Source organism: Oncorhynchus keta, chromosome 11 (genome assembly GCF_023373465.1).
Source record: "Oncorhynchus keta strain PuntledgeMale-10-30-2019 chromosome 11, Oket_V2, whole genome shotgun sequence".
NCBI lineage: Eukaryota > Metazoa > Chordata > Actinopteri > Salmoniformes > Salmonidae > Oncorhynchus > Oncorhynchus keta.
The window spans coordinates 54266425-54290631 of NC_068431.1; the positions used below are offsets into that span (position 1 = coordinate 54266425).

The 24207-nt window shown below is 41.6% G+C and overlaps 1 protein-coding gene across 3 annotated transcripts in view; it reads right to left on the minus strand.

Annotated features, from left to right (window-relative positions):
- Window positions 1–206: 206 nt before the first annotated feature.
- Window positions 207–24207, minus strand: part of c2cd2l (c2cd2 like) — a 46664-nt gene continuing 22663 nt past the window's right edge. For 2 of the 3 annotated variants that reach the window (XM_035781328.2, XM_035781327.2), the window contains exons 3-15: window positions 17575–17670; window positions 17296–17415; window positions 16513–16620; window positions 15497–15610; window positions 15026–15137; window positions 14764–14896; window positions 14469–14533; window positions 11548–11669; window positions 11115–11298; window positions 9754–9861; window positions 5372–5505; window positions 4873–5098; window positions 207–4553 (exon numbers count right to left, since the gene is read on the minus strand). In XM_035781328.2, the coding sequence (XP_035637221.1) occupies window positions 4303–4553; window positions 4873–5098; window positions 5372–5505; window positions 9754–9861; window positions 11115–11298; window positions 11548–11669; window positions 14469–14533; window positions 14764–14896; window positions 15026–15137; window positions 15497–15610; window positions 16513–16620; window positions 17296–17415; window positions 17575–17670 (1773 nt within the window). In that variant the 3' untranslated portion in view covers window positions 207–4302. The remainder of the gene's footprint in view (window positions 4554–4872; window positions 5099–5371; window positions 5506–9753; window positions 9862–11114; window positions 11299–11547; window positions 11670–14468; window positions 14534–14763; window positions 14897–15025; window positions 15138–15496; window positions 15611–16512; window positions 16621–17295; window positions 17416–17574; window positions 17671–24207) is intronic. The other variant, XM_035781329.2, reaches the window with a different exon arrangement.

Genomic DNA, 24207 nt, shown 5'->3' on the forward strand with positions numbered 1-24207 from the left:
TGCTCCCCTTTCTCTCATTCTCTTAACTCTGGACCCAAAGGAGGAATAAGCACCTCGAGCTCCAGCAAGCTGACGACAGGTAGAGAAAGTATTTTGGGGAGGAAACCTAAAGTTGGTCAATTCAACCTAATGTTCAGTATTGTTCAACATACAGTATGACATTCAAACAACACATCCCTACACTAGAGAGTGACAAATGATGAGTATCAGTGTTTTAAAAAATACATTTATTTCAAATAAATTAAACATTTAAAATGATCACATCATACTTTATAGGCTTCAAATAGAAAGGATCTAGCTCGCCCCTTCTTGCTGGTTCTGTCCACTGACGAATTGGTTCCCATTGGAAACGACAGGCTGTGGTCTAGTTTGGTTTAGTTAAACTTTTTTTTGTTTGTTATGGGTCCTTAATGCACATTTGTTCCTTGTAAGGAGAGCGACCTATGTACCGAATTTATGACGCTACATCACACGGGCAGAGGGGCGTGAGCTTTCAAAGTTTCCATTTTCAATAGTTTATTATAGCGCCAAGTGTACAATTGGCATGGCATGAGACTGTGTGGCCCATGGCCCTTTTACCATCCTACAATGTTGCACCAACATGGCTTACCGTTTCACAGGAATGAGTTTTCCACCAAATTGCTTGAAACCCTAAAAAAAAAAAAACATATCGCTCCTTCAGAAAGTATTCACATCCCTTGACTTTTTCCAAATGTTGTTGTTTTACAGCCTCAATTTAAAATGCATTATATTTAGGTTATCTGCCACTGATCTAAACACAATACCGTACAATGTCAATGTGGAATTTAGTTTTCAGCTTTAGATTTTATTTTGTAAAAGAATTCTAAATTGAGTCAATATGTAGTCAACCCCTTTGTTATGGCAAACCTAAATACGTTCAGGAGTAAAAATGTACGATACTGCGCACAATTGGCCCAGTATCGTCCGGGTTCGAGGAGGGTTTGGCCGGCAGGGATGTTCTTGTTCCATCACACAATAGCGACTCCTGTGGCGGGCTGGGCACAATACACGCTGACACTGTCGCCAGGTGTACGGTGTTTCCTCCGACACATTGGTGCGGATGGCTTTTGGATTAAGCGGGCATTGTGTCAAGAAGCAGTGCGGCTTGGCTGGGTTGTGGTTCGGAGGACGCACGGCTCTCGACCTTCGCCTCTCCCAAGTCCGTATGGGAGTTGCAGCGATGGGACAAGACTAACTACCAATTAGATACCACGAAATTGGGGAGAAAAAGGGGTAATAAATTAAATTAACCCCACACATACAGATAATTGTAATCGCACGAAGGGTATATATTGGTAGATGGGTAAAACATTTTTTTAAAGCAGACACTGAATATCGCTTTAAGCATGGCAAAGTTAATAATTACACTTTGGATGGTGTATCAATACATCCAGGCGTCCTTCCTAATTCAGTTGCTGGAGAGGAAAGAAACCTCTCAGGGATTTCACCATGAGGCCAATAGTGATTTTAACTGTTACAGGCCTCCCGAGTGGTGCATCGCAGTGCTAGAGACATCACTACAGACCCGGGTTCAAACCCGGGCTGTATCACAACCGGCCCGTGATTGGGAGTCCCATAGGACAGCGCACAATTGTCCCAGTGTCGTCCGGGATAGGGGAGGGTTTGGGCTTTACAAGTCGGCCATCATTGTAAATAAGAATTTGTTCTTAACGGACTTGCCTAGTTAAATAAAGGTTAAATAAATCAAATAAATAGAGTTTAATGGCTGTGATAGGAGAAAACTGAGGATGGATCAATAATGTTGTAGTTACTCCACAATACTAACCTAAATGACAGAGTGAAAAGAAGGAAGTCTGTACAGACTACAAATATTCCAAAACATGCATCCTGTTTGCAGGCGCTAAAGTAATATTTCCCAAAAAGTTGGCAAAGAAATGCATTTTTTTGTCCTAAATTCAAAGCATTATGTTTGGGGCAAATCCAACAAAACAGATCACTAAGTACCACTCTTCATATTTTCAAGCACGGTGGGGGCTACATCATGTTATGAATATGCTCGTCATCTGCAAGGATTAGGGATTTTATTTTTTCAATAAAAAGAAACGGAATAGAGCTTAAGTGCAGGGAAAATCATTGAGGAAAACCTGGTTCATTCTGCTTTCCAACAGACATTGGGAAACAAATTCACATTTCAGCAGGACAATAACCTAAGACACAAGGCCAAATATACACAGGAGTTGCTTACCAAGACGACATTGAATGTTCCTAATTACAGTTTTGACTTAAAACGGCTTGAAAATCTATGGCAACACTTGAAAATGGCTATCTAGCAATGATCAACAACCAACTTCACAGAGCTCGAAGAGTTTAAAAAAAATAATAAATATTGTACAATCCAGATGTACAAAGCTCTTAAGAGACTTAAACCCAAAAGACTCACAGCTGTAAATCGCTACCAAAGGTGATTCTAACATGTATTGACTCAGGGGGTTGAACACTTGTCGAATCAAGATATATTAGTGTTTGATTTTTTTATTAAGCTTTGAACAATTTCGATTTTTTTCCCCCCGCACTTAAATCAATTTGAATCCCAATGTGTAGGGGTGTGAATACTTTCTGAAGGCACTGTATGCTGTTATACATTGTCTTCAGACAAGCTGTAACTTCAAGTAGTAATGTTTATGGGTTTCAACCAACAAAAAAAGTTGTTACCTCAGTGACAATTTCATAAAGAAAACTTAAATTATGTGTGTGACTTTACTTGGCAAACAGTACTATGTTATGATGATTATGAGAGTCTGTCTTAAAGAGTAGAGGTGGGGCAGGAGTAACAATATTTCCTTGTCTATTACTACTGAACCACCATTCCCTTACTATAACATCAAATATACTTTAGGGATACACAATACAAATTCTGAGAGGATGGCAAAATAATTGTCTTACAAAACGCATATGTCAATACTGTACAAGAACTACTTTTATGTACATCTCTACACTACCCTATGTTCTGTGCGTGACAACGCATGTCCTGGAGGACTGTGACATCTTATAAGCTCAACTTGAATTAAGGAGCAACAATCTTGCATTACAGGGGAGAAAGTCATAATAACCATCTGACCATCTTTTTTTATTACCTCAACCATGAGAATTCCCTGATATTAATATTAAGGAGGACTCAATCTGTATATCATTTACCATTCAACTATTAAAGATATTTATGGCATATCCTCCATCAATAATTCGGACCCAGAGAATGTGTAACGTTAGTACTCAGGCGATTGAGGTATTTCAACTTGCCTAGTAGATACAAATTAAAAAAGGGTCTGAGCTGATCATTTAAAACAGTTTTGCCTTGAAGATTTCCCTTTCTAAAAAAAACAAAATACAAAACACAGACATAAGTATGCCTGCATTTGGTTTTTGTACAACTTACAATTATGAACAACATTGTTAAAACATAATGTATAAGCCACTATGAATGTCAACATTACCACCAAATTAAGACCTATGCGAGGGGTTGATATTTGTTCTTCAACTAAGTTTGTTATTTAAGATTACATTTACAACCTAAGCAGGAAAGAAAGATAAAGTCATGGCTCTACTAGGCCTACATAATGCAAACCACCAAACGTGACCCAATATTTTTTGGGGAAACAGAAGGATAATCATGTGAATCAGAGAGCAAACAATACAAATACCAATAAAATTAACACAAGAAGAAGCTGTCAAGTGCTGTAAACAATCTGATAAAGTGCAACCAAGAAAATCATATTTTTAAATAAATTGATTTGGAAGAGGCCACACTCACTCTACCTACTGCCCCTTTAGTGTTGAATTGCAACATCTTCAAGTTTATTCCTACTTTCGTTATCCCCCTTAACCCCCTTTAAATCCACCAGAGCAGCAGAGGCTCCTTCTGAAAAGAGGCTTTGATAATAAGCAAACAGTCCCTGGATCCATCTATCTGTCCCTGACGTGTGCGTTTCTCATCCAGAGGAAAAGGAGTCCTATCAGAGGTAAGAGATGCAGGATAGGTAACCACCAACCTGGGGTGTACGTGTTCTGCCTGCAAAAACTAAATAAAAGTGGCAAATTTGGGTTCCTCATCTGATGGTGAAAACAGAAGAAGAAATGGTGGGACAGGATGACCAATGCTAAGCATCCTCCAACCAAGCAGTCCTACAATCCTACCCAACCCAATACCATTGACCCAGAAAATCCAGGGCGATTTCTGGGTCCACGGCAACAGTAGCCTACTTCTAAGTCTCAGGAAGGCGGTAGCAATGCCATTAGCCATCCGCTACACCATTCAGTTGTCTATCAGTTGTCTGCTGTGCTCGGCCCTCCATTGGTGGCACTGGCTTTGTCCTTCGACTTCGACTTGAAGGAGAAGCGCTTGATGAGTCGTCGGGAGAAGCTGCCGGACTTCTTACGCACAATGGTGCCAGAGGCAGAAGAGGCAGAGACACTGGCCAGGTTGGAGAGGTCCTCGTGGGATTGGCTGAAGGTTGGGTCCTTCTTTCGGTGTCTTGTACGGAATAGTAGCTTGGTTCCGCTGCGGAGGAAGCCCACTAGAAGAGCGTAATAGAGACAGGAGTTACATCATGGTGTATTATGGTGATTTGGAAAATACAATATTGATATTGCAGTTTACATAAATACCGTTAAATTTATATCAAAACATGTACATATTCATTTACATCCATATCTAATTATCCTCGTAAGATGATGCAAACCACAACACAATTTCCTCTTATCGTATTTTCTTGATTCGATAAAATACTGGACATTTCCAGAGTCAAGTACTCGGGACAGCCAGAGTATCTCTCCATGGAGATTGAGTAGAATTGGTCTGAAGCAGGCCCAGCCAGGGCTCTGGCAGCCTGGTACCTTTATGGTCTTTGAGGCTTCGTGTCTCCAGGGCCCCAGTGGAGCCCGTTTCTGACTCCACGTCATCGACAGACGGCCGCTCAGACACATCCGAGGGCGTGGTCTCGTCTGCTTCCTGATGTTGTCCCGCCCCATAGTAGTTGGAGGCTCCTCCTCCCTGCAGGGCAGCATCCATGGCTGCAGCGTAGCCACAAGACAGGCCACAGTCATCCTCCGAGATGGGAACCTGAGGTATTAAATCCATTTAAATTTCACCCACAGGAGACAAACACTGAGGCCCAAACTACGGTACTTCTATTTGAGCCTAATGAACCTAATGTCCTACATGATTACAAAACCTAAATGTAACAATATGTATATACAGTATGTACACAATATATGTATTCCTAGCTACTCCAGCACCAGACCCATCAGCGCAGTGTGTTGTGAGATTGGCAGAGAACAGCTAGCTGCTCTAGATTCTATTTCTATGGTTTGGACACCACTGTTTGTTTCTAACCTTTGACACGCCAGAGATGATGAGCGTGCTCCGTTTAGTGGGAGTCTTCTTGGACACCTTGCTGGCGTTCTCCGTCAGCTGTCTTATAGCCGTGTCAGCCACCGGGTCCAGCCCATTGGACAGGGGACTATCAGCTAGACACAAACAGTCACAAAACACTAGTCATACACAGTTGTTCCTCAATTAAAAGTTGAAGTTATGCCGCAGCACATTTGCGGTAAACTGTGGCAGGTCGTGGTCGACCGCGTCACACCATCGCAAGGGGGGAGTTAGAATGCTGATTTGCTTTTGGTTTCTCTCCCTCTTTTAAACAAACAGACCAATTAAATAGTGCAGTCAGATTTAACATGTTTAATTCATGAGCACGAATAAGAATAAATGGAGAATGTTTCTATTGTGACAATAAGATGTGGGCAGTAGACAAAAGAAAAACATAAATAATTATAAAATAACAAACTGGCTTTAATTACCACAGTGTGGAAAGGGTAATAGTTCTAGTCTATATAAAGTGAGTTTCTTAAGGACTAGAGTCATTCTTTTCTGATGTGAAGAAGAAACTGAATGAAAGAGTACAGGGAGGAAAAACTGACAGGCAAGTCATCTGTACGGGCCTCATTTATGCACACTGTATTAGGCAATTACACTGAACAAAAATATAAACGCATCATGTAAAGTGTTGGTCACATGTTTTTAATGAGCTCAAATAAAAGTTCCCAGATATGTTATTACCAAATTTGTTTACACCAGTTAGTGAGCATTTCTACCAAGATAATCCATCCACCTGACAGGTGTGGCATATCAAGAAGCTGTTCAAACAGCATTACACAGGTGCACCTTGTACTGGGGCAAATAAAGGTCACTCTACAACGTGCAGTTTTGTTACACAACACATTGCCACAGAGGTCTCAAGTTGAGGGAGCGTGCAGTTGACATGCTGACTGCAGGAATGTCCAACACAGCTGTTACCAGAGAATTGAATGTTAATTTCTCTACCATATGCCGCCTCCAACGTCGTTTTAGAGAATTTGGCAGTACGTTCACTCGGTCCCACAACTGCTGACCACGTGTAACTATACCAGCCCAGGACCTCCACATCCAGCTTCTTCACCTGCGGGATCATCTGAGACCTGCCACTTGGACAGCTGATGAATCTGTGGGTTTGCACAACCAAAGAATTTCTGCAAAACTCTCATAAATCGTCTCAGGGAAGCTCATCTGCGTGCTCATCGTCCTCACCATGGTCTAGAGCTGACTGCAGCTTGGCGTCGTAATCAACTTCAGCGGGAAAATGCTCACCTTTGATGGCCACTGGCACGCTGGAGAAGTGTGCTCTTCACGGATGAATACCGGTTTCAACTGTACCGGCCAGATGGTGGGCGAGCGGTTTGCTGATGGCAACATTGAACAGAGTGCCGCATGGTGGCGGTGGGGTTATGGTATGGGCAGGCATAAGCTATGGACATTGAACACAATTGCATTTTATCTATGGCAATTTGAATGCACCGAGATACCGTGACGAGATCCTAAGACCCATTGCCGTGCCATTCATCTGCCACCATCTTCTAATGTTTCAGCATGATAATGTCTCAAGGATTTGTACACAATTCCTGGATGCTGAAAATGTCCCAATTATTCCATGGCCTGAATACTGTGACAACCCTCCCACTCTGTCTGCCGAATTCTTTCTCTTTGCTCTTGCTTTCCTTAACAGGATGTCAGTTGGTGGAGATGAGAGGGTGGTGAGCGACATGGGACACACCTGGGCCCGGGTGTGTCCTGGGATAAATACACCTCTTCCCCATTCATTGAGAAGACTCTCTCCATGCAGACACACTGATTTTGGTTGTGGCATTTTTGTGACTGTTTTGTGTGTCTGCTTTGGCACCTTTCAACACCCCTCATTATCACATTTATGGATGCAACCACTCACTTACACGACTGATTAATGACTACATACACCATTGTTAATTGTATTTACGTTACTTCAGTTAATAAATATATTTTTGTTATTCCTAATCTCCACGTTGTCTCCTCTTGCCACGGACTTCAAGCCGGTTCGTGACAATACTCACCAGACATGTCACCCATTGAGCATGTTTGGGATGCTCTGGATCAACGTGTACGACAGCGTGATCCAGTTCCCGTTAATATCTAGCAACTTCACACAGCCATTGAAGAGGAGTGGGACAACATTTCACAATCAACACCCTGATCAACTCTATGCAAAGGAAATGTGGCGCTGCATGAAGCAAATGTTAGTTATGCCAGATATTGACTGGTTTTCTGATCCACGCCCCTACTTAAAAAAAAGGTACCTTTGACCAACAGCTTAATATCTGTATTCAGATTTGAAGGATGGTGCTAAATACAGGGAAATACAGGGAAATTCTTGAGGGAAACCTGTTTCAGTCTTCCAGAGATTTGAGACTGGGACGGAGGTTCACCTTCCAGTCGGAAAATGACCCTAAGCATTCTGATAAAGCAACACTTGAGTGGTTTAAGGGGTTAACATTGAAATGTCTTGGAATGGCCTAGTCAAAGCCCAGACCTCAATCCAATTGAGAATCTGTGGTATGACTTAAAGATTGCTGTACACCAGTGGAACCCATCCAACTTGAAGGAGCCGGAACAGTTTTGCCTTGAAGAATGGGCAAAGATCCCAGTGGCCAGATGTGCCAAGCTTATAGAGACATACCCCAAAAGACTTGCAGCTGTAATTGCTGCAAAAGGTGGCTCTACAAACTATTGACATATTTTTGTCTTATTTCTTGTTTGGTTCACAATAAAAAATAGTTTGCATCTTAAAAAGTGGTAGGCATGTTGTGTAAATCAAATGATACAAACCCACCCCAAGAATCGATTTTAATTCCAGGATGTAGGGCAACAAAATAGGAAAAAATGCCAAGGGGGGTGAATACTTTCGCAAGCCACTGTAGTAATCAAACATCTCCGGTGCTGCAGCAAGCGCTCATTCGCTGTCATGCTCTGTTGTGGTATAAAAAAAATATAGATATATTCTGCCTGTCTCCAGTTATGTAAAATGATGCAGAATTGCATGAAATGCATTTATGAAAAGCTATTTTTTCCTCGGACCGCAAACAACATGATAGATTCATGCAGTGCTTTTATTATAATGATATCATTTCACCCCTACCCTTGTCCACAGTGGTCTGTGAATCCACAACCTTCTGGCTACTTTGCTATGTAATGCTTACAAAATGAAGAACAGTTTCTAAAACTGCATATCTAAGGCTCTGGTCTATCAAAGTGCTACTTTAATTATTACACTGACTGTAGGTCTATAACCTCTCACATAGTCTTAATATTAACTCCTGCAGAATTAAGCATTTCTTGCAGTAAAACAATACACAAATTGTACATTTTCACTCGGGAACAAGAGTGGAGATATATGATTTCTTTCTTTAAGCATTTAAGCTTGAGAGAATGTGAATGCACAGTTAGGGACCGTCTGTGCTGTCTTTATCAGCATCATAAAAGCTGATAGTATTTCAACCACATAATATATGCAAACTGAAATCTCATCAGAAACATGTTGGATCGTTTTCACAGCTTTCTATTTCCTTACCTCCAGTCAAAAAATCTTTCACATTTTTGGGGGCTGAGTTATTGCTAAACATCTTTGCACCACGAAAGAAGCAGAGATGACAGAAAACCTTACTGATGTCAACTAGATTGAAGCATTCATTTGATCATTTATGACATTCTGGTGAGCAAGGGTTTCTGAAGTCTTCTAGGGAAACATGTAATGACAGAGGAGAAGATGCATGTATCTAATTATAGACAAGTTGACTAACAAATAGCCTACCAAAATGTTGGAAATTATAATCAGAACCATATATAAAATTAGGCAACAACAAAAAATCCTGCACCCCTTGTCAAGAAATCTTTCTGGGGCGTCTCTAACTGTAGCCTACAGCACATTTTCTATATTTGAGGGTTAGGGTCGGGTGCGGGCCTAAGATTTTCACATATATCATGTGTTGCAGATGGGTTATTAGCAATTGCGGGTGAACAAACAGCTGACCCACGCACCACTACTGCTCACCACAGTATTTATTTAACTCAGACTGGAGTAGATGTGCTCAAAGATGCCCTCTGGTGCCTTGAATGAGCCATAACGGCATGCGCTGTAATGCACCATAACGTGACACAACTACTAAATGAGGACCCACTGGATGTATCATGTTGAAAAATAATAGAATAAATATCTGTGGAAGTAAGTGTTGAAGAGTGTGGAGCCATTAGCCTGGCCCCAGATATGTTTGTGATAATAATGACTATAACAATGACCATAGGAGTTGGCAAGACAGCACAAACAGATCTGAGACCAGGCTATGAAACGATGGAGGAACATAACTCACTGCTTAGAGTAGGGCTGGAGCTGGTCCTGCTATGGCAGCCATCAGTGAGGAATATGGTCCCTTTCTCTGTCACCTCCACTTTGGATGGGGACCGCGAGGGAGAGTCACCTGAGTAAACGCAGAGACAGAGGATGTGAGGGTCAATAGAAGCAACAGAGCAGTGGTCACCAACTCGACCAACAGGTCGATCTCCAACGCATTCCTTGTAGGTTACCAAACATTTTGATAAAAACCCAGATGATAAAGCCTTGCGTTCCTATTTTTTTTTTTTCTTTTCTTCATGCTGTTGGCCGTAGGTGCACTTGATTCAGCAGCCCTAGCACTGGGAAGGCAAAGTGTTCCCATTTTGAACCATTTCATGTGTCTGAAAGTAGAACTCCACCTACCCGGCAGGCCCAGAGAGCAAATTAAGTGCACCTATGGGCCTACCGCTGGCCAATCAGATTTCCTCAAGCCATAGACTGTAAAAATAAGCCTAAAATGCACAGCAAAGTTGATACTATGAGATTTAAAAACCATGACTAGAGAGCGACTCAACAAATACAGCAAAGAGCTGATGTTTTTATGAGTAGATTTATGATTTAGTTTATTCAGCACTGTCAACACTTTGTTCAACACTTTATAAGCCTGATCTATAAGCAATCTCTAAAATGTACTTAAGTATCAAAATACACATTCTCCCTATTCCATATGTTTAGAGGTTAATGTTGCATAGGCGTACGTTCTGAGTACTCATTACATTTTGACAGGAAAATGGTCAAATTCACACACCCATCTTTTTGGGTGTCAGGGAAAATGTAAGGAGTAAAAAGTACATTATTTTCTTGAGGAATGTAGTGAAGTAAAAGTTAACCAAAATATAAAAAGTAAAGTAAAGATACCCCAAAAAACAACTTAAGAAGTACTTTACACCACTGCTCTATTGCAGTGGTCACCAACCTTTTCTGAGTCAAGATCACTTTGAGTCATTTATGCCGTCTGGTTTACTTCATATACGGAATTTGAAATGGTTTATACCTTTACTTTTGATACTTAAGTACATTTTAGAGACTGCATTTAATTTTGATAGTTAAGTATATTTAAAACCAAATACTTTTAGACTTTTACTCAAGTAGTATTTTACTGGGTGACTTTCACTTGAGTCACTTTCTATTAAGGTATCTTTACTTTTACTTAAGTATGACAATTGAGTACTTTTCCACCATTGCAATAGAGTATAGTAAAATGAAGGATTGGCATGCAGGGTGCAGGGTTGCAATCCTCTTTTTTTCATAGAATCAGTACTATCAAGAAATCAATATCATATTTGTCATTATGATTAGCTACAGTCCACTCTCCGGCCCCTCCATATGCTAACTCACCCAGACCTACTGTACCTAGTTTTCCCGGTCTGGGTCGTGACTGTATGGTGGTAACGGTGGTGACGATGGTGCCGTCTGGCATGATGGTCCGGTCCACATCCACCTTCTTGGTCGGGGTGATGGAGGTGCGGAGGGGCGTGGTGTAGTGAGCTCCAAGGGGGTCCACTACCTCCAGGTACACCAGCTACAGGTGGAGAGGGACCCAGATTACCATTCATGTTATGGACTGTGTTGGAAGTATTGTTATGTACTATGTTTTACCCTCTAGGATTATCATGTGGAGTGCTCCACAATACATTGATATGATAAGAGAGAACACTCTCCATTCAAATCAATGTTCTGTAATTGTATTTCTACATCATCTATGTTGTAACACACCAACTTATTATCTACACACTTTGGAACAGCATTCCACCTATCACATGCCATTCACCTCAAAGGTGACCGTAGCATTGGGTGCCAGGCCGTGCCCTGGGCTAACTGACAGCACATGCTGACCAGTAGGAGCTCTGCGGGTGAGGTCCAAGGGTAGCGAGGCAAAGCCAGACAAGAATTCTGCCAAGAGAGAAAGACTAAGCATAGAAATACATAGAAGACAACATCACAGTGTTTTGCTTACTTAGAGTGTAACATGACATTTGAAAAATGGTTTGAATATAGTCTTTATAGTATTGGAAATCCCAAACTAGGGCAACAGCCCTACTTCTGGGAATCACAAAGGATTCTCTTGGACAAATCAAGTTCGGGCACAAATTTTGGATTATAATGCAGGCAGGAATTGTGCTCATTGGGGTACGCACAATGCCGTCGGGGGTACGCCAAATAAAAATCTGATTCACATAAAGATTTTTTTATATTTTTAAACAGGGCTATACATTTGGGTGATTTTTTTCTCTCTCGCCTGAATAGCCTCGTTTCACTGCCAAAATAAAATGAAACCATCCAGTGCTCAGCGAAATAACAACACAATGTCAAATACAGGTAGCCTAGTCAAATAATTAACATCCATTACTCCGTTACTCTCTCGTGGGAAACCTTTACTCTTTCACAGACATTTAGAAACAAAACATGCCAATTTGAAGGAAAAAAAGTTTTTTGAGCGAGAATTAAGACTGTCAGACTGTTTCACCTGTCCTTGTGATTGTCTCCACCCCCTCCAGGTGTCGCTAATTATCCCCGGTGTATATATCCCTGTTTCCTGTCTCTCTGCCAGTTAGCCTTGTTTGCTAAGTCAACCAGCGGTTTTCCTTGCTCCTATTTTTTCCCCCAGTCTCTTTTGGTTCTAGTCCTCCTGGTTTCGACCCTTGCCTGTCCTGACTCTGAACCCACTCTGCCTGTTCTGTCTTCAATCCTGTCTATCCCCTTGTACTGTTTGGACTCGGATCTGGTTATTGAACTCTTGCCTGTCCCCGACCTACCTACCCCTTGGATTAATAAATATCGGAGCGCAACCATCTGCTTCCTGTGTCTGCATTTGTGTCTCACCTTGTGTCCTTATAAAGACACAACAGATGCCATTAATAAGAAGGGGCTAGAAGCGTCTTATACGGTGAGCTACCGAGTGGCTAGGACAGGCAAGCCCCATACTATTGTGGAGGACTTAATTCTCCCTGCTGCCGCAGATATGGTTGGGACAATGCTATCATCATACCACACCGTTTCACGACGCATCAGTGACATGGCAGGAGATGTTTTGAAACAATTACTGCTTCACATACAACCCAGTGAATTCTATGCATTTACAGCTGGATGAGTCAACAGATGTGTCAGGCCTGGCGCAGCTCCTGGTATATGTCCGTATCCAGTGGTTTGCAGAAGAGGAAGACATCTTCTGCAAACCACTGGAAACCAGGCCAACAGGAGAGGGTCTTTTTTAAATACTGGACAGCTTTGTGACATCAAATGGACTTTGGTGGTCAAAATGTGTTGGTATCTGTACAGATGGTAAAAAGCCTGCAAGCAGTTGCTCCCGACACTACTTGGATACACTGCAGCATCCACCATTCCCTTAGGGAATGCCTGACAGCTTGAAAGACGTTTTGGACACTACAGTGAAAATGGTTAACTTTTAAAGCAAGGCCCCTGAACTCTTGTGTATTTTCTGCATTATACAATGATATGGGCAGTGACCATGTAATGCTTTTACAACATACAGAAGTGCGCTGGTTATCAAGGGGCAAAGTATTGACATGTTTTTTGGAATTGAGAGACGAGATTAAAGTTTTCACTGACCATCATTTTTCACTTGTCTGACCACTTGCATGATGACGAGTTTCTCACACGACTGGCCTAATCAGGGTGATGTTTTTTCCTGCCTGAATGATCTGAATCTAGGATTACAGGGACTCTCCGTAACAATATTTAATGTGTGGAACAAAATTGAGGCTATGATTAAGAAGTTGGAGCTCTTATCTGTCTGCATTAACAAGGACAACACACAGGTCTTTCCATCATTGTATAATTTTGTGTGCAAATAAACTTAAGCTTACGGACAATGTAAAATAGCGAAGCACCTGAGTGAGTTTGGTGCGCAATTACGCAGGTACTTTCCCGAAACAGATGACACAAACAACTGGATTCGTTATCCCTTTCATGCCCTGCCTCCAGTCGACTTACCGATATCTGAACAAGAGAGCCTCAATAAAATTGCAAAAGGGGTTCTTGTGAAAATTGAATTTAATCAAAAGCTACTGTCAGATTTCTGGATTGGGCTGCGCTCAAGGTATCCTGCCTTGGAAAATTGCACTGTTAAGACACTGATGCCCTTTGCAACCACGTACCTATGTGAGAGTGGATTCTCGGCCCTCACTAGCATGAAAACTAAATACAGGCACAGACTGTGTGTGGAAAAGGATTTAAGACTGAGACTCTCTCCAATACAACCCAACACTGCAGAGTTCTGTGCATCCTTTCAAGCACACCCTTCTCATTAACCTGTGGTGAGTTATTCACCATTTTTGATGAACCAGTAAGGTTTTATATGTAAGATTGCTAAATAAAGAGAAAAATGATTGATTATTATTATATTATTATTTGTGCCCTGTTTCTATAAAAGCTCTTTGTCACTTCCCACGAGGCGGGTTGTGACACACTCATTCTTATGTTTAATAAATGTATCGTATAGTGTGCGTGGCAGGCTTACAATAATGGCAACAACAAAAAAAAACATTTGAGAGTACGCTGACCCTGGCGCTAGTAGAGGGGGTACGCAGCTGGAGGTTGAAGGGGTACGGGACTATAAAAAGTTTGGGAACCACTGGTGTAGAGGGTCTATAGTCTTTACAAAAGCAGATAGGAAATGTCTCATTAATCTATGACCTTTAATAATAAGTATCTAATTGAGAGGAGCCTTACGTTCTCCCTTGGTGGTCTTCTCCAGCATTCTCACTCTCAGCTCTTTGGTTTCTGGAGCCAGATCCCTGCAGAACACAATCACAGATAATCAAAGATTGTATGTTAGACTCACAGTAGACATAACAGTGTCAAACAATGAGTGCATGCTATTTAGAGTCTTCACTTGATGGTAAAATCATTGTTGAGCTATTATTGTAGTTTATTTCTGTTGTAAAATATCAATAATTCATATCTATAATCGGGTCGTATGTGTGTGACTGCCAGCGGCTGGCCGGGCTATAGCTAGCTGTCTTACAGTGAGATGTCCTCACTCCAGTCCAGTGAGGTGTCAGGGCTGGGGGTTGCAGGCAGGAAGCAGGTCCTCCTTTCTGTTGATGGCTGGTCCAGGCTCACGGTACAGCACAGCTCCCCTGAACTGCATGACTTGGCTACACACACACACACACACACACACACACACACACACACACACACACACACACACACACACACACACATTAATCGACTCTGGTTTTTGGGAGAAGATGGTGGGTCGTGGCTGATGGGATATAGCTGACCTGCTCTGAGGCAGGTTCCCCTGAGCTGGCGAAGCAGGAGCCTTCGTATGGGGGGTAAACTCTGGGACGGGGGGGTCAGACCTGTCGGGGTTAGGCCTGTTGCTCTGGGGAACTGGAAGTCATAAAGAAAGAAATGGAATTACAGACCAGAGTCAAATCACTAGAACATAAAACATTTAGTTATAGCTGTTGGTTCAGCCTATCAGGAAGGTTTTACCAGTGGTAATGGTAATTATACTGCATGTTTCGCATGGTGGTTTTTCCCATGCCTACTAGCCGCAGTTGACTACATTGGGCGCGTTTCAATGAGACACGCTGTTCCGTATGCAGAAGCATCAAGTCAGTGATGTGAGCTCTCGCTGCTTTTGATGTCTGCCTCAGTTTCGATGCTTCTAGTCTGATGTAGCAGGCTAAAAACAACTCTAATGGAAGGAAAACACTTGCAGCGTAGTTGTAGTGCAATGGTCTTACCGTAGTGCTGGACACACAGGCCCTGAGGTTGAGGATCATTGCTGGCTGTGTGCTGAACAGAGTATCCTTCACCAGCTCCCGAATCATGTCCGGGTCTATCTCTGCATCACTCTCCTGAGCACAAAACACCACTAAAGTAAGCTACCTGCCACCAAGAAGAACACCAAACAGACTAAAATATATTAGATAGTAAACAGATTAAGTGTATGGTGACCTGGACTGAAAAAAACTCTGGGCCCCACACTGAAAAAAAAAGTGCTATCTAGAACCTAAAAGTGTTCTTTGGCTGTCCCCATAGGAGAACCTTTTGAATAACCCTTTTTGGTTCCCGGTAGAACCCTTTTGCTTTTGGGTTCCATGTAGAACCTTTTCCATAGAGGGTTCCAATCAAATCAACGTTTATTGGTCATGTATACTGATTTGCAGATGTTATCGCAGTTGCAGCGAAAGGCTTGTGTTTCTAGCTCCAATAGTGCAGTAGTAATACCTTGCAATACAAAACAATATGCACAAGATTTAAAAAATAATAAAAAAGATGTACCTTTCTAATAGTATAGTATCGACAGATTGTGAGCTAAAGATGAAAACCTTTCCTACGAGTATTATTATATTATTTATTGGGCGGCAGGTTAGAGCGTTGGACTAGTAACCGAAAGGTTGCAAGATCGAATCCCCGAGCTGACAAAGTACAAAATCTGTCGTTCTGCCCCTGAACAAGGCAGTTAACCCACTGTTCCTAGGCCGTCATTGAAAATGAGAATTTGTTCTTAACTGACTTTCCTAGTTAAATAGAGGTAAAATAAATAAAGAATAAAAATAGGACCATCGTAATTTGCTACTGTCATAGGAGGCCAAACCGATGAGACCATCAGATTCTCCATAAGGGGGACATTTTCAACCAACGGCCTCCAACACATTCCCAACACGCTCCGAATTTAATTCACATATAAGCGACGGTACTTCATTCTTTCGACCTGGCAAGATATAAATGGACCTTTAGTGTGACTGTTTCTCACCTCTCTCTGGATCCTGCGTGGGGCCACGGTGAGGGAGATCGGCTGCTGGGAGAAAGTCCAGGACACCAGCAGACCCTCTTCTTCTACTTCCTCCAGACGCACCACCAACTGATTGGGGGGAGAGGGGGACAGGCAGGTTACAGGCAGTCGCAAGCTGGTTTAAAGGGATAGTTCACCCAAATTACAAAAGGACAAATTGCTTTCTTTACACTGAAAGCAGTCTATGGATAAGGTATGACAGCAATCCATGCTTTGGTTGTGTTTACTTGGCCACTGTTTCAAATGCTAACATTTTAGCTCCAATGCAAGTCAATGGTATCTATATTAGCATTTTGTCACTTCATGTCCAAACCATCTTAAAGTAACTTCATTAAGTTACACAATACATTTTTGGATACTTTAGGATGATTTGGACATGAAGCGCAAAAGGTGCAAATTGACCTGTATTGGATTATTGCCACAAATGCTAAAAAGTTAGCATTTTAAACAGTGGCCAGGTAAAAAAATCAAAATCATGGATTGCTTTCATACCAATGTCATTTTGTAATTTGAGTGAACTATCCCTACTTAGTATAGCTCAACTCAATGGAATAGTCATGAAGCGTGGGAGAGTTCATTTTAATGAAAGTGATTTTACATATGCCTATGAGGTTTCATCCAACGCAGGTACACCATTCCATTTGAGGGCAAATCAATGAAGTGAAAGCTCAACAGGGTTCACTTTTTTTTGAGAGGCACACACATGCAAACTTACAAATGCAAAACCATGGCGATGGGTCATACCTGGGCCAGCATTGGCTTTATGGTGATCTGGTAGGTATCCATGGAAACAGCTGCAGGTGACTGCTGGGTGACAGTCACAGGGAACGTTACAGTGTCAACCGCACACTTACACTGTAAGACCTGGAGCAGGGAGAGGGAAGAGACCACCATTAGAATCTATAATGTACTAGAAGAAATGGATCTATGAGAAGTCTTGTCTTGATAAAAAAAAAAAACACATTATGGGTTCTATATCATGTTAACCTCCAGAAAAGGCATGCATGTTCAGTTGATACTCACCATAGTGGTAGGTGATTGGTCTGTGCAGGTCACACTATCTACAATAGCAGAGGCAGGGAGCTGGAGACTGTTGTCAAAGGTGATCTGGATGGAGCTCTGAGAAAGAGAGAGCAAAAAGCAAAAACAGACATTGTACATCAGTCTAATCTAGAGGGCTTAAACACACAAGGAAGTATTTAAGCAGATTTTTGTAGCAATGATACAGATTATAATAGAGTTGGCCTTGCCTGCTCAGGCTTAAACTCCAACAGCTGCTAAGAGACCTCACTATGACTTGACTTCATTGAAATGCAAATACATCAGATTCTGAGCTTTTCCTGAGTGAAAAGTACCTCTAGTAACACTCCTCTTGAAACAAATTGCATATGCTTCCCATCAATTAAACAATTCCCAGCACTTCGTACCACCTGATACAATGCCCATGCAAAGCATGTGGCTGACACAAATCCATTGCTTGTATGTGAAAAATGCAAATGCTTCCTTGCAATACCAACAGAATATATTTATTGTAAGGATAGGGACACATTCTCTGTCATAGTACATTAGTTCAAGACCCATGACTTCATGTCCCCATTGCATCCATTCTGTGGCATAATACTACACAGGTTCTCCCATACGTCTGTCTGTCTGCTACCACCATCTGTTCCATGTGAGAATGACAGAGCAAAGACTGCAGTCACTTCAGTAAAAAGGAAAATACAGTTAGATTCTCTGTGCTGTTGGCAAGTGCATAGGAATTGGCAAGGAGATGAAACATATGCTCTGACTGCTCCAGTAGCCCGGCTGCCATGGCACGCTCATTGAAAAGGCTTATTTTAATGAACTGCCATGATACATTCACATGTTAATTTCCCTGTTGTGTTGTGGGCAGGGCCAGTGCCATCATCACAGACGTCTGTGTGCACGCGGTTGACAGCAGCAATCGCATCCGGTCTCCATGATGAAAACCAAATCCCACAGTCGGAGAGTTGTCAGTTCGTGTTGATCAAATTCTGCTAGATATTTTGCCAATTGGTAATACATAACCCAGTCAACTAGATTCAGAGCAGAGGTCTGATATTTCAATGTTTTATTTATTTAACCTTTATTTAATTAGGCAAGTCAGTTAAGAACACATTCTTATTTCAAATGATGGCCTACCAGGGAACAATGGGTTAACTGCCTTGTTTAGGGGCAGAATGACAGATTTTTACCTTGTCAGCTCAAAGATTCGATCCAGCAACCTTTCGGTCACTGGCCCACCACTATGCTAACTGCCGCCCCCCCAATATGACTTGAGATTGGAGACCCCTTTGTGAATCTCTGTGTACCGGTGACAGAGGATTAGAAGTTAAGTTTCAATGGGTAGCTTTAACTGTCTCAGGAGGAGAGAGCTGGGAGGGGGAAACAAATCCCCTATTGTCAGAGCATGTGTTGCTCATAGTCTTACTGAAATCGCCATCAAATGGAACTGCAGGGAAGCAAGAGGTGGCTGGTGTGACGCGGCCAGGTTGTGTTTGTGTCTGTCTGTAAGTACACATGTGCTTGTGTGCATGTTTGTGCATGTGTGGTGAGAGAGGTTCATTGTGCCAACCAAAATGGCTGGAGACAAAAATAGATGCAGCATGAGGTGCATGGAAGGGAAAAACAAGGTACTGCCAGCTCAATCATTCTAACCTACTGTGTACCTCAGTTTTTGCCTGGCCACATTGCTCCTGCCAAATGCCCAGCCACTCCCCCCAAATGTTTCTTCTCCGATATGAGTCTGGATGTGACACCCTTCCCGACCCCTTCTAAAATGTGAACACATTCTAGACTGTGACTGGTCACAGAAACCGATGGGTTGGGCCAGAGCAGGCCTACTTGATGACTTTATCAACATGCGTGGAAGTTAAGCAAACAACAATGGCGGCGGCTACTGGGAAAAAAATGTGTTGCTATCGAAGCAGTTTTACAAAGACTGGGGGAGATACATGCTCTGACAGAAGAACAGTTTTCAGTGTTGAAGACCTTTCTTCGAGGAGACGACGTTGTCAGGATACTTCCCACAGGGTTTGGGAAGAATTTAAATTTTCCAGCAGCCCCTGCTGGTACTCAAAGAAATGGGTTGTCAAAGGCCCATAATCATTGGCATATTCTCATTGATCGCACTGATGGAGGACCAGGTAAATGAAGCTGAAAAAAAAAATAATAATAATTGGGGTCAAGGCGATGACACTGACTAAGGGCTTCTATGTCCCTGGCTCATCTGCCAGGGACATAGAAACTAAAGGCCACGAGAAACTGTCAAGAAGAATGTCACTGATTGGCCTATAGGTAGCGCAGTTACAAGCAGTCTCACTTAAACCCTCATACCCGCCACCGCGTTTGACCTACAAAATGTAAACTTTGTACGTAGGGGTCTTTCCTCATGCTGAACAAATTTGCATGAGGACCCATAAGGTCCATCAGGATAGATTTTCCTTTTTGAAAACCTTTGAAAAACATCCAAAAGTTTGGGGTCACTTAAAAATGTCCTTGTTTTTTAAAGAAAATTTTCAAAAATTGTCCATTAAAATAACATCACATTGGTCAGAAATACAGTGTAGACATTGTTAACGTTGTAAATGACTATTGTAGCTCGAAACGGATGATTTGTTATGGAATATCTACATAGGCGTACAGAGGCCCATTATCAGCAACCATCACTCCTGTGTTCCAATGACACATTGTGTTAGCCAATCCAAGTTAATAATTTAAAAGGCTAATTGATCATTAGAAAACCCTTTTGCAATTATGTTAGCACAGCTGAAAACTGTTGTTCTGATTAAAGAAGCAAAAAAACTGGCCTTCTTTAGACTAGTCGAGTATCTGGAGCATCAGCATTTGTGGGTTTGATTACAGGCTCAAAATGGCCAGAAACAAAGTACTTTCTTCTGAAACTCATCAGTCTATTCTCGTTCCGAGAAATGAAGGCTATTCCATGCGAGAAATTGCCAAGAAACTGAAGATCTCGTACAACGCTGTGTATTTAAGGGCCTCCCTTCATAGAACAGTGCAAACTGGCTCTAACCAGAAAATAGAAAAAGGAGTGGGAGGCCCTGGTACAAAACTGAGCCAGAGGACAAGTATATTAGAGTGTCTAGTTTGAGAAACAGACGCCACACAAGTCCTCAACTGGCAGCTTCATTAAATAGTACCCGCAAAACATCAGTCTCAATGTCAACAGTGAAGAGGTGACTCCGGGATGCTGGCCTTCTAGACAGAGTTGCAAAGAAAAAGCCATATCCCAGACTGGCCAATAAACATAAAATATTAAGATGGGCAAAAGAACAGACACTGGACAGAGGAACTCTGCCTAGAATGCCAGCATCCCGGAGTCACCTCTTCACTGTTGATGTTGAGACTGGTGTTTTGCGGGTACTACTTAATGAAGCTGAAAGACATATGGGAGTCCCTAAAGAGTTTGAGAAAATAACATTGATGCATTCAAAGATGGCCACCAGTAGATGGGTGGAATGTTATTCATATTTTTTTTATTATTAATCATTATTTCAAAAAGCCCTATAATTAATAAACATTACTTCTAAAAACCCGCCGAAAATCTGGTTTTTCTAAGTCAAAGGGTTTTGTTATATTTCAGTCTTCTGTGATGTATATTAAGTGTAATATTTGGATGTAATTTATTTCTATATCTAACATGGTACATGGTCTTCCTTTTTTAAGCCCATAACCATGTGTGAGGTGTCAACTTTTGTTTCAACGTAGTTTTGTTTAAGACTTCCAAGAAGCACTCTGTGTGACCCTGATTTGCCAACTGCTGTAAAAGGTATACTTAGTTTGAGAAAAGCAAAGCTAAGCAATTGGTCAAAAGATGCCGGAGTAAAAAAAAAAAAGTATTCTGATTTTACGTGTCCATTTAAGCTACTGTAAATCCACTCCACAGTGGCCTATCAAGTTTGTCATCGCTATCATGGATGTCCCTGGACGTATTGATATTTCAAAAAAAAAAAAAAAAAAAACTATTAACTCATTCTTTGCAGGTGTAACACTAATGCTCAAAGATCATCTGCAATCATCTTATTCTCATGAAACATGTCAGATTCACTCCAGATTTTGTATTTAGACTAATTACAACAGTTTTTAATGTCTTCAATAGATGCTGCGTTCAAATATGGTCACACCGGACCTATAGATGCTTGTTAGCACAAATGCTAATGCAGAAAATACTTTAAAAATCTTCTCATGAACCAAAAGTCACATTGTCTCCAGATGTGGTATTCAAAAAGTGATGAGCGGTGCCTGGTTCTCTCCAGAGGTGACGCTTGTCATTCAGGCCAAAGAGTTCAATCTTGGTTTCATTAGACCAGAGAATCCTTTTTCTAATGGTCTGATAGTCCATCGGGTGCCTTTTGTTTATTCATTCAATATTTTACACTTTCACACTTATTTGATAAGAAAAATATATATAAAATGCAACATTTCAAAGATTTTACTGAATTATAGTTCATAATAAGGAAATCAGTCCATTTAAATAAATTCATTAGCCCCTAATCTCTGGACTTCACATGACTGGGAATAAAGATATGTGACTCGTTTTAGGAAACTAGGCGTATGTCGCAGGTGAGCCATTTGAACGTAAACTTTTTTTATTATCAAAATGCGTTTTTGGCAGAAATGCCTTCTGGAGCACACTTTAGCCACAGAAAAAAAGACAGCAACCTTCCCTGCTAGCCATGATTGGCTGAGATAATGAGTGGGCTGGACATGCCGAGAGAGGAGTTCAGATTGGTCTGCCATATTGAACGCGTCTGTCTATTTGAGCTGGTCAGTATGTGTAGGTAATCCTGTCTAATGCAGCTTTTTTTTTTTTAATCATCACTTAGTAGAACTGCATAAGTGTTGCTCTCCAACACGTATGCAGAGGACCTTATGCAGGTCCTCTCTTTCTGGAAGACCAAGTTTCGAAATCAGTGAAATTAGAGTATGATAGCTAAGGAGATGGAGAAAACCACCGTGCTCCAGATTACATCTTCAATCTAAGGGCAACCGTGGCATCTGTGACAGGGAGAGGAGTCCATCCATGATGTATACGTGTAAGATAGCTACATTTTTAGACATTACACATTTCTAATTTTGACAAAGTTGTTTTAATTTCAAGTTAGTGTACTGTTAGCTAGCTAGCTAACGTTATATGTTTGATCTTACCATTTGTATCTCAGAGCCATTTGCTTTGCTAGTTATAGCCTAATGTCAGCTGGTTAACATTGAACCTTTCAAAACTTACTGAATTAAAAACCTTAGATTGATTGCAGCCTTGTCAGGAAACAGAAGGAGAGATTGCAAGACACAGGTATAGGGATAAAGTGGAGGAGGAATTCAGCGGTTAGGACACCAGGTGTGTGGCTTCTAAAGATCACGGATTACAAAAAGAAAGCCAGTGACGTCTCATCCTACCGGACGAGCTAAACACCTTTTGTTTTCACGCTTCGAGCGTAAAAACTCTGAGCTGCAGAGTAGAGCCCCATATGATAACAAGGGCTACGTATTTGATAACCTGCAAAATCAGCAGGTTCTTACTTACAAAGCATGTAGAGGACTGTAATTTTTATCATAGGTACATTTCAACTGTGAGAGACGGAATCTAAAACAAAAATCAATCACTAGTGTCACAGGAAGGCCAAAAAGAGCATAAAGTACCTCAGCCCCCGAGCCACAGCCTGTTCTCCCCGCTTCCATCACAGTATATGAGCATCATAAATAAATAGTAAAAGGTAAAAAATAATAATAATAATTCAATCATGGCAAAAACTGTCAGACTGGCCAATAGCGTCTACCCCCAGACCATCAGGCTGCTGAATACTAAGACAGCTACCTACCCCTCCTGCTGCACCTTGTATGGACATATACCCTGCGCACACCCTCCAATGGACATTTATCATTGTTACAGTTGTAAATATGTATATGTCATTATTTTTATTACTCGATTGGTTCGACGAGCCAATCGCTGAGGACTTTGTTTTGTACAACGCCCCTCATTTTGACATCACCACAGACGACTTCAATGACGACAGTCTCAGACAGAAATATGTAGCGATCATAGAGCAGCAGAAGAGTCTTGAGGCAACATCCACCCCCCATAGCTACGTGGTGTGCAGTGAAGGATTTTGATTAGACAGTGACTCGACCCTCCAGTTTATATAACTTTGCATACACTCTCGGATTTCACTTTGCCTTCAATAATAGCTATGACCATATCATTTCAATAAATCAAAAACATGGCATGACAAACATTTACCCTCACCATGAGGTTACGCTAGTGTAGAGCAGCATCTACTGTACTTTCCCCCACTATTATCAATCACTTTGAATCCCAACACTGTGCACAAAAAAAACCATTGAAAAGGTCAACACTATCATCCTCAGTCATTTGTGTAATACAATGAGACTACATTCATATATCCTGAGTCATTACAATGAAACTTTTCTTATTTAAATCGTCTAAAATCCATTCTTTACCGCACCTGATGCTATATGGTTGAACAACCGAGTCGTTAAAGATCGGCTTACTCCTCATGTGGGAGAAGTGACAGTCACGGTTACAGCTTTGTTCTTGAGAGAGTGGGAGTCTCTATAGGGGGAATTTATAGAGCGAGATCCTTCCTGAGGATGTCC